This window comes from Muscardinus avellanarius (genome assembly GCF_963383645.1).
Source record: "Muscardinus avellanarius genome assembly, chromosome: 22".
In the NCBI taxonomy this organism is placed as follows: domain Eukaryota; kingdom Metazoa; phylum Chordata; class Mammalia; order Rodentia; family Gliridae; genus Muscardinus; species Muscardinus avellanarius.
The window spans coordinates 5231229-5246905 of record NC_137808.1 but is presented as its reverse complement, the minus strand read 5'-3'; the positions used below and the strand labels follow the sequence as shown (position 1 = coordinate 5246905).

At 52.2% G+C, this 15677-nt stretch overlaps 1 protein-coding gene across 1 annotated transcript in view; it reads right to left on the bottom strand.

Annotated features, from left to right (window-relative positions):
- The window catches only part of GRIP2 (glutamate receptor interacting protein 2), a gene marked incomplete at both ends in the record, with an annotated part of 81252 nt that extends 72142 nt beyond the window's left edge, over positions 1-9110 (bottom strand). Inside the window, one exon of the mRNA XM_080718189.1 lies at positions 9056-9110. Coding sequence (XP_080574315.1) covers positions 9056-9110 — 55 coding nt within the window. The remainder of the gene's footprint in view (positions 1-9055) is intronic.
- Positions 9111-15677: the final 6567 nt, after the last annotated feature.

The following is a 15677-nucleotide window of genomic DNA, read 5'->3' as shown; positions in this document are numbered from 1 at the left end:
GCGCCACCAGGCCCGGCTTAGCTCATACTACACCCTCGTCCCTGCGTGACCGGCGTGTGCTGGATAAGCAACTGTACAATGAGTGGGAGAAGAATGGGTTCGCTGCAGGTCCGAGGGCCGGGCCAGGCAGTGGGGAGTAAGCAGACGCCCAGTTCCAGAGACAGGGGCAGCGCTCTCCCTCCCTCCAGAGGTCAGTTCCCTGGGGAACTCCCCCAGAGGGACCGAGGGCGCCGTGTGGATGCGGGGAGAGAGAGAGATGGCGTAGAATGTGAGGAACAGTCACGCTCCAGGAGATGATGTGGCCGTTAAAAATGACAAGAAACGACATCTGCGAGGGGAAGCCCGCACGGAAGTGATTACAGGCCCGTGTCAGCCACAGGAATGCGCGGCCTCTTACTGTGGCCGCCTTTTTATTTTTGCAGTACTGGGGATGGAACCCCAGGGGCATTCTACCTCCGAGCTCCACCCCCAGCCCGAGTTTTTATTCTTTATTTTGAAACGGTCTCACTGAGTTGCGGAAGGCCACACTAAGTAGCTGAAGCTGTCCTCTAACCGCGATCGTCCTGTCTCAGCCTCCCGAATGCTGGGATTACAAGCGTGCGCCACCGCGCCCGGCTACTGTGGCCTTCTTCATAACAGCAAAATGTTGGAAACAACCTTGATGTCCCACTCTAGGGGAGCGGGTAAGTGCACCGGGCCCGGGCTGGCCACTCAGTGGGGCACACTGCAAGAAGACTCTTTAGTAACCCAGGACTTGCTGACCCGAGGAAGCCGAAGGAAGACGCAGCAAAACATACAATGGCAGGTGTGAATGTGGGTCATAAAGGAGACGGTGAAAAAAATGAAAACAGACTAGGCGGGCACAGCAGAGGGCTGCGGAACACGCCCCTCAGCGGCTACCTGGTCTTTATCATCAAGACGGTCCACGCTGAACAACAACTACTTGTTAAGTCTGAAAGTCACTGAAATAAAAGCTTATTATTATTGCTGCTGCTGCTATTATTATTATTATTATTATTATTATTATTATTAATTATTATTATTGTGGTCCTGGGGGTGGAACCCAGGGGCTTTCTACCTCCGGGCTATACTCCCAGACCTATTTTGTATTTTATTTGGAAACAGGGTCTCACTAAGTTGCTGAGAGCCTCACTCAGTAGCTGAGGCTGGCTTCGAACCTGTGCGATCCTCCTGTCTCAGCCTCCCAAGCGCAGGGATTACAAGCGTGCGCCACCACGCCCGGCATCATCATCATCATCATTATTATTTGCAGTACTGAGGGTGGAACCCAGGGATATTTTATGTCTGAGCAACACCCTCTGCCTTATTTTTTATTCTTTATTTAAAAACAGGGTCTCACTGAGTTGCAAAGGGCCTCACTAAATAGCCGAGGCTGTCCCCTAACCATGATCCTCCTGTCTCAGCCTCCCAAATGCAGGGATTAGGAGTGTGCACCACCACACCTCGAGCCTCTTCCCATCCCCTCCTGGGAGGCAGCCTTGCTTGGGAAGCCTGGAAGCTGCTGATTTATACGTTCTGGGGCCCAGCCTGGCTGTAAAATCCAGCTGTCCTGCCCGCCTGCCTTCCAGGTCCCCTGCCAGCCCAGAACCTGCTGCCCAGACACCCCAGACAGGAATCATGAAGCTGGTTCTACGGGCACAGAAGGCATGCTGTAAATCTGAGACTTCAGGGTCTCTGGCAGGGAAGCGTCATGGGAGAATTCATTTCCAACCCTACAATAAATCACCTTCCCAGGACAGGAGAGCGGGAAGCATTTGTTCACATGGCTGAAAAGTGGATGTTGGAAAGCTTCCTCCCATGTGAGAGATTCCCTGACGGGGAAGCCAGAGCCCAGCTGGCGTCTGGCTCTCGGGGCACGAGAAATCCCTTGCGGGCACCCTGGGTATCTTTCCAGGCCCTCTGCCTCCACGTCGGTCAGCTCCCGTCCCTCCCCTCTGGGCCCAGGGTCTGCATCCTGAGGCCCAAACAGAGCTGCTCACTAACTTGATACCCCCAAACAGGCCAAACCATCTCAAGTCCTTACTTTCTTTTTTTGTAAAATTTTATAAGTCCTAAGCTGGGCATGGTGGCACACGCTTGTGATCCCAGCATTTGGGAGGCTGAGACTGGAGGATCGTGGTTCACAGACAGCCTCAGCTATTTAGTGAGGCCCTCCGCAACTCAGTGAGACCCTGCTTCAAAATAAAGACTAAGATATAGGGCTGGGGGTGTGGCTCAGAGGAAGAATGTCCCTGGGTTCCATCCCCAGTACTGAAAAAAACGTACATATGACGGTGCACGGGTGTGATCCCAGTACTTGGGAGGATAAGGGAGGAGGATTGCAGGTTCGCAGTCAGCCTCAGTAATTTGACAAGACCTTCCACAACTTAGACTCTGTTTAAAAAAAAAAAAGAGTAATGTAGTTGGGGGTGTAGCTCAGAGGTAGAATGTCCCTGAGTTCACTCCCATTTTAATCAGACATATAAAGGCACAAGCCTGTAATCCCAGTACTTGTGAGGCTGAGGCAGGAGGAGCCCAAGTTCAAGCCTTGGCAACTTAGTGAGACCCCATCTCAAAATATAATAATGTTGGGGATGTAGCTCAGAGTTCTGATGCCTCTGGATTCTATTCCCAGTAACCCCTCTCACACACAGTACACATTTTAATCACTCCTTTGTATACAGTATATCTCATGATAAAGAGAGCCACATGCAGAAGTGCATGATATTTTGCTATATAGAGGCATACGAGAAACTTCTAGAAAGATATGCTAGAAACTTCTAGAAAGGAATGCTAGAAACTTCTAGAACGGTATTGGCTAATAGTGCTTATCTACCATAGGAGAGATTGGAACTCAGCAGATGGAAGGCAAAGATTGTGTGTGTGTGTGTGTGTGTGTGTGTGTGTGTGTGTGTTTGTGTGCGTGCGCATGTTTGTGTGTTGGAACTGGAACCCAAGGGTGCCCTTATCACCTCCAGCCCTTTCAATTTTTTTTTTTTTTTTTGAGACAGTGTCTTGCTAAGTTTCCCAGGCTGGCCTCAAAACTTGTCATCCTCCTGCCTCCACCTCCTGTGTCTGGGGGTTACAGGTGGAGAAAGATTGTTCACTGCCTCATTTCAAGCTTTTTATGTGAATCGGTACGACCTTTCAGTTTCCAGTCTGGTTCCCTGCGGATGAACAGTTAGCTGAAGCCGAGGGGAAGGAACCGAATGGTGTTTTCCCCAAATCCTCGACGAGGACGAGGGCGAGGTAGAGGAGGGTCACACTTGGCGCGTTAGAACTTGAGCCTAGGACAGGGAAAGCAGAACAGAAGGGAAGTCCTTCTCCCCCATCCACACCATCCACCAAGCCTTTCAAATAGGAGGCAAGAAGGGGAGACAGAATGAGCAAGCTGAGTTTCTGTCACCCAGATGCTCATTTGTTTTAATTTTTTGGTAATTTTTCAAGTTTACCTGGGCTGCTATGGAAAACCAGTTGCAAAGAAATCACTTTTATGGTTTTGTGTGTGTGATTGGGGGCACTGGGGATGGAACCCAGGAGCTTTCTACCTCCGGTCTACACTCCCAGACCTATTTTATTTGGAAACGGGTTCTTACTCAGTTGCTGAGAGCCTCACTAAGTAGCTGAGGCTGGCTTCGAACCTGTGAGATCCTCCTGTCTCAGCCTCCCAAGTACTAAGATTACAAGTGTGCACTACCACGCCTGCCATGGTTTTTTTTGGGCATTTCCCACTACCATTTAAGCATAATTGGAATGTAGATATGTAGACTCCTTATCCTTTTACTTTTTAAAAGAAAGAGATACTATTATTATTATTATTATTTATTATTATTATTATTATTATTATTATTATTATTATTATTTTGCGGCATTCTACCTCCAAGCTACACTCCCAGCCCTATTTATTTATTTGTAGTGTTTTTATTTTTTGAAACAGGGTCCCACTGAGTTGCAGAGGGCCTCGCTAAATAGCTGAGGCTGTCTGTGAACCACGATCCTCCAGTCTCAGCCTCCCCAGTGCTGGGATTACAAGCGTGCGCCACCACGCCCAGTGAGATGTTATTTTAAAGAAGGAGAGGATTCAAAAGAAAAGTCAGCTCTACAGTCTTCTACCACCTTTCTCAGCTGGGGTGGGGGTGGGGCGATTCTGCACCCTGACATCATGGTCCACGTCACAGGGAAATAACTTCCGCCATTCAAAGCTCTCTGCGTTTTTTGGAGGTGCCCGGAGACATTAAAAATCACCTCTGGTGTTGACATTGCAGTCATTAAAACCAAACAAAAGCTCCCTTCCCGAGCCTGGCTGGTTCTTCTTAAATTTATATCTGGGCCTCAACACCTGATATAAGGCAATGAACAGATGTTTCACAGCAGGAAGCACATTAGCTCCAGATGCCGCTTTGTTCAAGCCGTGTGCACGCACTGACAGCCGCACACACACGCACACGCACCACACCAGGCACGGGAGCCCAGGCAGGAAACATTCTCATCTCCCCTTCTGGCATTTGGAATGCCCGCATGGACCATTTGTAACCTCTGCCTGCAGTTCTGACAGAGAGATGAGCAGCAGGAACGAGTAGCCAATCAAATCCCACCCTACCGTCTTCCCGTTGTCTCCTAGGTAACCGGCACAGGGACACATTAGCAGGGGACCACAGGGACACAGACACACACACACACACACACACACACACACACACACACACACACTCGTGTGTGCGCACGTTAGCAGAAGTCCGTATTCCAGACACACTGTGCCCTTCAGCACCCCGGACAGCTCCCGAGGCTGCACTCGGGTTCTTACCTCCTTCTCAGCCTTCTCTCCCCCAGTCTTCTCACCTCCGCCCCTTTACTCAGCCACTCCTCTGCCTAGGCTGCCTCTCTCTCCTGCCCTGCACATCACTCTAAACCTTGCTCATCTTCAGAGCCAGCCCAGGTCTGTGGCCAAGTCTTCCAAAGGTCCCCAGCGCCGAATAAAATGTGTTCCTTCCTCTGTTGGTCGAAGCCCATGAGGGATCATATTTCGTGATCTGGCTCCTCCAACCTAAGGGCTCACCTCTCTCCTCCCTCTCTCTTTTTCCAGCAGGCCAGACTGCCCATCATGACCCCCGCAGACCAGCATTTTCCTTCTCATCTGCTTCCTCATTCTCTAGTCCCTGCTCAAAAGTCACCCCCAGCCAGGCCTTGCCTGAGCCCCCGAGACCCAGGTAAGAAGTCCCCACCACTCCATCTCCCTCAGTTCCCGTGCCGTCCCACACCACGGAGGACGCCCCGACACCAGCCCAAGCACGTTTATTTGTTAGTTTCCTGTCTCCCCCTCTAGAATGAGGATTCTGCTTCAGCAGGGTCTTTGTCTAGTTCACGGCTGAACCCCCGCACCCAGAGCGGGGCCCCTTAAGTGTTTGTTGAATGGATAACAAGAGGTCTCCTAGTTATTCCCGTGGCTCCATCAAGAGGGCTGGATGTGATGACTTCTATTAACACTTCTGGAGCGCATTCCAAGAGTCTATTAGCAGAAAAGACTGGCACAAGGAGGCACATTAATCAGGCCACAGCACGGAAGGCTCTGTGGTGGAGAGCTGACCTTCTCAACGGGGCTGCAGCTGCCCGCTGCCTCCGAGCCGTGACCCTAAGCTCTGTGTCCCCAGCACTGGGCACTGCGGACTTTTGCTGTCGGAGGGACCGGGAGTGACTTGAGACTGACTAAGGACTGACTTTTATTTGTCTGATTGCTCACAGATGTTGACCAGATGGATTCTGGGGAGGGATGCGAGGATCCTCATATGAAGCCTTGCTGTAATCAAATGGAAGAAAATGTGTCACGGTCCATAGGACCACAAAGGCCGAAGTAAGGGTCACTGGAGAAGTCACACACGCGCACGCACACACTAACTGATGGCTGCGAGCATCTCTACGAGGAGCACAATTACTACTTTAGGTTCTAAACACTGTGTGGAAGCTGGGTATGGTGGTGCATGTCTATAAATCCAGGACTGGGGAGGCCTGAGACAGGAGGATTGCTGCTGGGGCCAGCCTCAGCAACTTAGCAAAACTCGCAGCAACCTAAGGAGACCCTGTTCCAAAAGAAAAAATAAAAAAGGGCTGGGGGGTGTATCTTGGAAGTAGAGTGCTCCTGGGTTTCATCCCTAGTACACCACCACCACCAAAAAAAGAAAGAAAGCACGCTGTGGTGCAGTCTTAAAGACACCTGTGCTCTGCGGCGACTGAGGAAACATACCATGCTCTTAGTACACCACCTCACGGAGACATGTCCAGCCACACGGTAGACACAAAAGGGAAAGCTTTACCCCAAACCCTCAGAACCTGGAACTCCAGCTTGAGTTCCAGGGCGCCACGCCTGCAGTCAATGCCCCACATTTTCAGCTCTATTACATGTAACACTCTTGACAGGAAGGAAAGCAGGATTCGCATTTCTTGAGGGTCTCCTCTGCACCAGTTCTGTACCAGAGCATGCCAACACAGACTTCATGACCATCTGCAAGGTGCCCTTCCCACTTTATGGGTGGAAGAAAAAACAGTAACAAAAAGCTCAAAAAAACTTAAGCTGGGCGCCAAGGCACACACTTGTAATCCTAGGACCGAGGAGACCGGGACAGGAGGAGCCCAGGTTTGAAGACAGCTTCAGCAAGTAGTGAGATGCTCGTCAACATCCTGAGCCCTGTTTGAAAATAAAAACTACAAAATAGGGCCGAGGGTATGTCTTGGAGGTAGCATGCCCCTGGACTCGATCCCTAATACCACACGCACCCACACACACACATTAAGTATCTTGCCCAAGGCCATGCAGGTGGCACTCAGGCCCAAGAGGGGCGTGTGAGCCTCCAAGCTGACTCCTTCCCCAAGGCCTTGCGGTGCCCAGAGAGCTGGTCTTGTTCAGACCGTCCCTTCTGCTGGTGGAAGCTCCTCCCCAAGAGATGCCAGGGCTCCAGCCCGATCTCCGCAGCTCTCTGTGCTACGTTCTGCGTGGCCGTCCTCCCACCACAAGCCTATTGTCCAGCCGGCCCCACATCTCAGAGCCTCTCATCTGAGACCCAGCCCACAGGAACCAATTTTCCTGTGGCCCGGAAAAAGTCAGAGATTCTGTCTTTATAAAACAGTAATTTTCTGCCGGTGCAGGTGGATGCACCAGCCGCCCTCTGATTTAGTGCTGAGCTCAAGGATCAATCCCACCTAAGATTTTCCAAGGAAAACTCGAATGCCCAGCCGAGTGCCTTCTGGCATCGAGGGAGAAGGTGGCCGCCTCTCAAGAGATGGGCCAGGGGCAGGCAAGGTGATCAGAGGTGTCACAAGACCCCTCTGCCTCCTACACGACATGCACACACCTCACATGCCACCACGCACTTCCACACACACCATCTACGCCACCCCACACATGTCTGCACGCGGTACTGCATGCACACTGCCCCCTGACACACACACACACACACACACACACACACACACACACACACACACACACATGGGGTGGAGCTCAGGAGCAAGACCGCAAGGCCCTCCCTCTCGGGACAGCACAGCCCCACTTCTGAGCCCGCTCTGCTGAGTCGGGCTGAGACCCGGCTTCACCATTCCCAGGGTCCTGAGGGGCCCTGTCTTTACAGAGACCATGAGCCTCCGGGAGGGAGGAAGATTGTCCCAAAGCTGACCCTCTTTTTTTTCTTTTCTTTTCCTGGTCCTGGGGATTGAACCCAGAGGGTGCTACCTTCTAGCTTACACTCCCAGCCCGATCTTTCTTATTGGAAAAACCAGGGTCTCACTAGCTGCCCCACCTGCGTCCTTGAGCCTGTGATCCTCCTGGCTCAGCCTCCCAAGTACTGCGATTACAGACGTGCGCCACCACGTCCGGCAAGCTGCCCCAGTTTTTTGGGAGGGTCACATTCAGGCTGAAGGTTGGCAACCAGCACCTGGCTCTGCATAAATTCCTTTGCTCCTTGGGGGAGCTCTCCCGAGCAGGGGTACTACCCCAAGACCCCTCATCCTTCACCAGCAGCCCTGTCCACCTGCCTCTTAACCGCAGAGAAGAAACCCAGGCACCCTCTGTGCCCAGAAGCGGCTCCAAGTCCACCCACCCAGGCCACAGGCGTGCAGGGTGTGCCCCCCGCCGGCACCAGCTCCAGCCGGATGGGCTCGGCGCCAGAGCTCCAGCAGGCTCTGCTTCTGGGCCTCAGAGCCCAGGGCCACAGCGGGCGAGGTAAGGGCCCCTACCTAGCCCTGGGGACCGGGCAAGACTGGAGCCGCAGGGCCAGCTCTCCCAGCCCCCTCCCCCCCACACACACACCGGCCGGACTACTAGAGCTAGACCCAACTTGAGGAACGCACTGGGGACATGGGGCATGGGTGGTGGGGGCTGGAAATCACCAGAGCTTTTGGCCTCGACATTTAGGTTCCATCCCAACCCTGCCACCCACGGGCTGTCTGACCTTGGGGAAGGGGCTCCACCTCTCAGAGGCCGAGTCCTCACCGGGAAAGCGGGAAGAGCGGTGGCGCCCCCGAAGGGGCTGGTGATGCCCTACGGGCGGCCGCAGGGGAAGGCGCCCGGGCACACGGCTCACCGGCAGGCCGCCCCTGCGGGCCGGGGGCTTCCGTCCCGCCCGGCCGCCCGGGACTGGCAGCTTTGGCGAGCCCCGAACTTTGCCGGGCGATGGCTGGACCTGGGCGCGGGTCCTCCTTCCCACCCCCCCTCCACTGTTCAACAACAGGTCCCCGGGGCGGCCCGCAGCGCTGCGGCAGGGAGGCCGGGCAACTTCAGCAACTGCGGGCCGGGGTCCCGCCGCCCGCGGGCGGGAAAGTTGGCGGCGCCGGCGCGGGGGTCCGGGTGCGGGCCGGCTGCGCGGCGGGCGGGGAGGCGCGCGGCCCGCGCTCCAGGAACCGGGCCGCCGGCCAGCCCGCGCCTTCCAGGCTGACCCGGCCCGCCCGGCCCGGCCGCGCTGCACCGCGGGCAGCCAGCAGTCGGCCCCGGCAGCCAGCAGTCGGCCCCGGCAGCCAGCAGTCGGCACCCGGCAGCCAGCAGTCGGCCCCGGCAGCCAGCCTAGCCTACCTTCGTCCGGCGGCCGCTGCAGGCAGAGCGCGAGGTTCCTCCGCCAGCCCCGCATCCCCCGCCGCCGCCGCCGCCGCCGCCGCCGCCGCGATGGAGGCGCTGGAGCCGCGGCTCGGCCCGCGAGGAGCGGAGCGGCGGGGACGCGGACGCTGGGGCCCGCCCCGCCCCGAGGAGGCCGGCGGAGGGCGGGGCGCCCCCGACCTGCCGGAGGGGGAGGGAACGAATGAATGAATGAATGAATGGAGCGCGGTGGAGGCGGGGGGGGGGCGGGGGGAGGGAGGGAGGGAGTGCGGGATAGAGGGCCTCGGGAATGAATGAATGAATGGAGGCGGGGGCGGTGGGAGGGAGGGAGTGCAGGATAGAGGGCCGCGGGAATGAATGAATGAATGAATGAATGAATGGAGCGCGGTGGAGGCGGGGGGGGGCGGGGGAGGGAGGGAGGGAGGGAGTGTGGGATAGAGGGCCTCGGGAATGAATGAATGAATGAATGGAGGCGGGGGCGGTGGGAGGGAGGGAGTGCAGGATAGAGGGCCGCGGGAATGAATGAATGAATGAATGAAGCGCGGTGGAGGCGGGGGGGGGGGCGGTGGGAGGGAGGGAGGGAGTGCGGGATAGAGGGCCTCGGGAATGAATGAATGAATGGAGGCGGGGGCGGTGGGAGGGAGGGAGTGCAGGATAGAGGGCCGCGGGAATGAATGAATGAATGAATGAATGGAGCGCGGTGGAGGCGGGGGGGGGGTGGGCGGTGGGAGGGAGGGAGGGAGTGTGGGATAGAGGGCCTCGGGAATGAATGAATGAATGAATGGAGGCGGGGGCGGTGGGAGGGAGGGAGTGCAGGATAGAGGGCCGCGGGAATGAATGAATGAATGAATGAAGCGCGGTGGAGGCGGGGGGGGGCGGTGGGAGGGAGGGAGGGAGTGCGGGATAGAGGGCCTCGGGAATGAATGAATGAATGAATGAATGAATGAATGGCTGAGGGAATGAATGAAGGAATGTGGGAATAAATGGCTGAGGGAATGAATGAATGAATGAATGGCTGAGGGAATGAATGAATGAATGGAGCGCGGTGGAGGGGGGGCGGTGGGAGGGAGGGAGGGAGTGAGGGATAGAGGGCCTCGGGAATGAATGAATGAATGAATGGCTGAGGAAATGAAGGAATGAATGGCCGAGGGAATGAGGGAATGAGTGAATGAATGAATGAATGAATGAATGAATGAATGGCTGAGGGAATGGACGAGCCAGTCGATGAGTGAGCGAGAGCCCTCTAGCTTCAGGCCTAGAGAAGGAAAAGGGCCCAGGCCTCCACAGGAGTCCTGGCCACTGCCTCCGCAGACAGGTCTGAAGAGGCCGGGCCTCCGGGGTCTGTCTGAACAGACCGCAGAGGCTGCACCTGGTGGGGAGGAGGTTTGTCTGTCCTCGTGGTGGCACATCCACACGACAGTGCCCGTAGCTGCTGAGTCAGTGGAGAAGCCGTCCAGGGAAGGGGAAGGGGGGAGCTCCTGGTCAGGTTTGCCTCCCCCATGAGGAGTGGAAATGGCGTGTGTGTGTGTGTGTGTGTGTGTGTGTGTGTGTGTGTGTGTGTGAAGTCCAGAGTATGAAGTACCATGCAGCTATTTAAAAGAAGGGATGCATTCTTTGTATACCAATGATAAGACATTTTTGAGATGCATTGTGACAAAATTAAAATGAACAATGACTTAAAATTGTGTGGAACAGCTGGGCACGGAGGCTGTAATCCCTGTATTTGGGAGGCTGTAACAGGAGGATCGAGAGTTCATGGACACCCTAACCAAGTAGTGAGACTCATCAACCTAGGAAGACCCTGTTTCCAAATAAGAAATAAAATCGGACTGGGGGAATAGCTGGAGGGTAGAATGCCCCTGGGTTCAATCCCCAGTACCACACACACACACACACACACACACCAAAAAAAAAAGTGTGTAAAAAAAAAAAAGAGAAAGCTCCACATTTATATTTGATCAGTTATGTAAGAAGTGATTCCTAGTAGCAATAGTGGTCCCCTCCAGAAGAGGAATCATTTGGCTGGGGCGGGTGAGAGAGACGTACTTTATCCTAAATTCCTTTTCATGATGCCTGGGAATGCATTATACATTCAAAAATATAAAGTTCTTTATTATTATTATGATTATGTGGGGGGGTGGTACTGGGGATTGAACTCAGACATTCTACCTCTACCCAGCCCTTTAAAAAAAAAGTTGTTTTTTTTTTTTTAAACAGGATGTCACTAGGTTGTCGGGAATCTCATTGAGTTGCTAAGACTGGTCTTGAACCTCCGATCCTCCTGTATCAGTCTCCCAAGTACTGGGATTACAAGCATGTACCACCATGCTCAGCTATGTTGAAGTTTTAAAATCAATAAATTTGGTAATGTTATTTATTTTATTATATAATTATTTTGCAGTACTGAGGATGAAACCCAGGGGCATTGTACCTCCAAGCTACACCCCCAACCCTATTTTTCAGTCTTTTTATTTTTGAAACAGGGTCCCACTGAGTTACAAAGGGCCTCGCTAAGTAGCTGAGGCTGCCTGCAAACCAAGATCCTCCCGTCTCAGCCTCCAGAATGCTGGGATTACAAGGGTGTGCCACCAAGCCTTGCCTAAAAAATAGGGCTGGTGGTGTAGCTTGGAGATAGAATGCACAATGCACCTGGATTCCATCCCCAGTACTGCAAAAAATAAAAAATAAACCTTCCTATCTCCATGGAAGCTGTAACCCCAGTGCAGTCAAATCAGACTGTTGGCCTAGACATTCTCCTGTCCACCTCTGACTGATAGAGGGAGAGGGTGTCACATGGCAACAGAGAGTGAAATAGGAAGGAGCCTGTGGCTGTTTCCAAGCACATCCTGCGCCCCACCCCAGCCCCATGAGTGTAGGGGAAAAATAATGGCCTCTGTCTCACGCATCCTTGAGCCAATCCCCCATCTGTGTGAGCCTCAGGCTATCTGAAAGCTACAGACCATCATAGTGTCCTAACAGGTCAAGTAGAGAAGCATCCCGGGTATCTTGATCCTATCAACACAACCATATAAATTTTGACCTTTAGAAGTGGCACTTTTGGCCAGGTGTGGTAGCACTTGCCTGTGATCCCAGTACTTGGGAGGCTAAGACAGAAGGATTGCAGGTTCAAGGCCAGCCTCAGTAACTTACCAAGGCCCTCTGCAACTTACTGAGACCCTGTTTCATAATAAAAAATAAAATAGGGCTGGAAACATTTCTCAGAGGCAGAATGTCCCTAGGTTCAATTCCTCACAAAATAAAATAAAATAAACACAAAAGCCGGGCGTGGTGGCGCAGGCTTGTAATCCCCGCGCTTGGGAGGTGGAGACAGGAGGATCATAGGTTCAAAGCCAGCCATGCTGGCTTAAGAGACCCTGTTTCCAAATAAAAAAGTATAAGATAGGTCTGGGAGTGTAGCCCGGAGGTAGAAGGGTTTCCAGGAACCCCAGTACCACCAAAAAATAAATAAATAAAATAAATAAATAGCTGGGCGTGGTGGCACACTCTTGTAATCCCTGCGCTTGGGAGGCTGAGACAGGAGGATCGTACAGGTTCAAAGCCAGCCTCAGCTACTTAGTGAGGCTCTCAGCAAGTTAGTGAGACCCTGTTTCCAAATAAAATATAAAATAGGTCTGAGAGTATAGCCCGGAGGTAGAAAGCCTCTGGGTTCCACTCCTAGTACCACAAATAAATAAATAAATAAATAAATAAATAAATAATTAAAAAAACACAAAATAAAATAAAAAATAAACACACAAAAAATAAAAGGTAGCCCTTGTGCAAGGAAGAATGTAATGCCAGACCACTAACAATATTTCAAGGTTAGTATAATTTAATAAGTGAGAATATTCAGTTTCAGAAAGGTTAAATGTCTTGCTCAAGGTCACACAGCCAAGAGTAGCAGAACTGGCATTTGAACCCAGATCTACTGAGCTCAGAGAAATCCCCAGACAGCCATGCCCACAAAATCTGACTGATAGACTTAAATCATTTATTCCTGTTCCCAAGATCCACCACGGACCATGTCCCAGCCCTGCATTAATCCCGAGTTATTAATGGCTTTTGTCAGTAAGGGCGCAGGTCTAGGGTCTTGGGTGAGGGAGGGGAGATGGGCCCACAGGCCCAAGTGTGCAGAGTGCTGACACAGGAACCTGTCTTAATGGCTGGAAGTTTCTGACAAGGAATTGAGTCTCCCTGGCAGCAGAATTGTGAACCACTCCTGTCTGTTCCCAGATTGATGGCCTTTGCAGCGAGGATGCCCTCTGCTCCGAAAATGACTGCTGATGGAAGAAGCTGAGGCCTGGAGCTCCCAGCAAAGGAGGCCAGTGAGGAACCTGGGAACCCTTTGGTGGCACTAGAGGGCACGGAGAGCGTGTGCGAGGCAAGATGCTCTGGCCGCCTATTTCTTCATATCAGGTCAGGATAAATGTAAGAGGTACAGAGCAACCATTTTATTAAGGTCAGGAGTTCATGGGTCATAAATTTGGGTGCATGGAGTGTTTCTTAGCTCTATAATGTCTAAGACTCAAAATGATGGGATGAGATGGAGTACAAGGCAACCTAAGCTGGGGATGTAATACTCCAAAGGTTTCTTCTCTCACTGGCACCTGGTTTCTGGTACCTGTGCTGGAATATTTCAGGGCAGGGTTTGGCTGGGACTGTTTCCCTGAGTGCCTTCCCCTGGCATCTCCATGTAGCCCAGGATTCCTTCTGACATGGCAGCTTTGGGGCAGCTAAAGGTTTTACATGGGGAAGGAAGAAGTAATACAAGGAGAGGTGCCAGTAGAAGGCCAGTACTGGGAGGATGTGTTAGCTTTCCATCACTGTAATGAATATCTGAGACAATCATAAAGAGAAAAGGTTTGTTGTGGCCCTCAAGAAGGTTTCAGTCTATGGCTGGTTAATTCTGGCTCGCTTAGAAGGTTTTAGTTCATGATTGATATATGGTGGCTCACAGTTTAGGAGGTTTCAGCCCACGAGTGGTTTACCATGGCTCACAGTTTAGGAGGTTTCAGCCCACGAGTGGTTTACCATGGCTCACAGTTTAGGAGGTTTCAGTCCATGAATGGTTTACCATGGCTCACAGTTTAGGTTTCAGCCCACGAGTGGTTTACCATGGCTCACAGTTTAGGAGGTTTCAGTCCATGAATGGTTTACCATGGCTCACAGTTTAGGAGGTTTCAGCCCACGAGTGGTTTACCATGGCTCACAGTTTAGGAGGTTTCAGTCCATGAATGGTTTACCATGGCTCACAGTTTAGGAGGTTTCAGCCCACGAGTGGTTTACCATGGCTCACAGTTTAGGAGGTTTCAGTCCATGAATGGTTTACCATGACTCACAGTTTAGGTTTCAGCCCACGAGTGGTTTACCATGGCTCACAGTTTAGGAGGTTTCAGTCCATGAATGGTTTACCATGGCTCACAGTTTAGGTTTCAGCCCACGAGTGGTTTACCATGGCTCACAGTTTAGGAGGTTTCAGTCCATGAATGGTTTACCATGGCTCACAGTTTAGGAGGTTTCAGTCCATGAATGGTTTACCATGGCTCACAGTTTAGGTTTCAGCCCACGAGTGGTTTACCATGGCTCACAGTTTAGGAGGTTTCAGTCCATGAATGGTTTACCATGGCTCACAGTTTAGGTTTCAGCCCACGAGTGGTTTACCATGGCTCACAGTTTAGGAGGTTTCAGTCCATGAATGGTTTACCATGGCTCACAGTTTAGGAGGTTTCAGCCCACGAGTGGTTTACCATGGCTCACAGTTTAGGAGGTTTCAGTCCATGAATGGTTTACCATGACTCACAGTTTAGGTTTCAGCCCACGAGTGGTTTACCATGGCTCACAGTTTAGGAGGTTTCAGTCCATGAATGGTTTACCATGGCTCACAGTTTAGGTTTCAGCCCACGAGTGGTTTACCATGGCTCACAGTTTAGGAGGTTTCAGTCCATGAATGGTTTACCATGGCTCACAGTTTAGGAGGTTTCAGTCCATGAATGGTTTACCATGGCTCACAGTTTAGGTTTCAGCCCACGAGTGGTTTACCATGGCTCACAGTTTAGGAGGTTTCAGTCCATGAATGGTTTACCATGGCTCACAGTTTAGGTTTCAGCCCACGAGTGGTTTACCATGGCTCACAGTTTAGGAGGTTTCAGTCCATGAATGGTTTACCATGGCTCACAGTTTAGGAGGTTTCAGCCCACGAGTGGTTTACCATGGCTCACAGTTTAGGAGGTTTCAGTCCATGAATGGTTTACCATGACTCACAGTTTAGGTTTCAGCCCACGAGTGGTTTACCATGGCTCACAGTTTAGGAGGTTTCAGTCCATGAATGGTTTACCATGGCTCACAGTTTAGGAGGTTTCAGTCCATGAATGGTTTACCATGGCTCACAGTTTAGGAGGTTTCAGTCCATGAATGGTTTACCATGGCTCACAGTTTAGGAGGTTTCAGTCCACGAGTGGTTTACCATGGCTCACAGTTTAGGAGGTTTCAGTCCATGAGTGGTTTACCATGGCTCACAGTTTAGGAGGTTTCAGTCCATGAGTGGTTTACCATGGCTCACAGTTTAGGAGGTTTCAGTCCATGAGTGGTTTACCATGGCTCA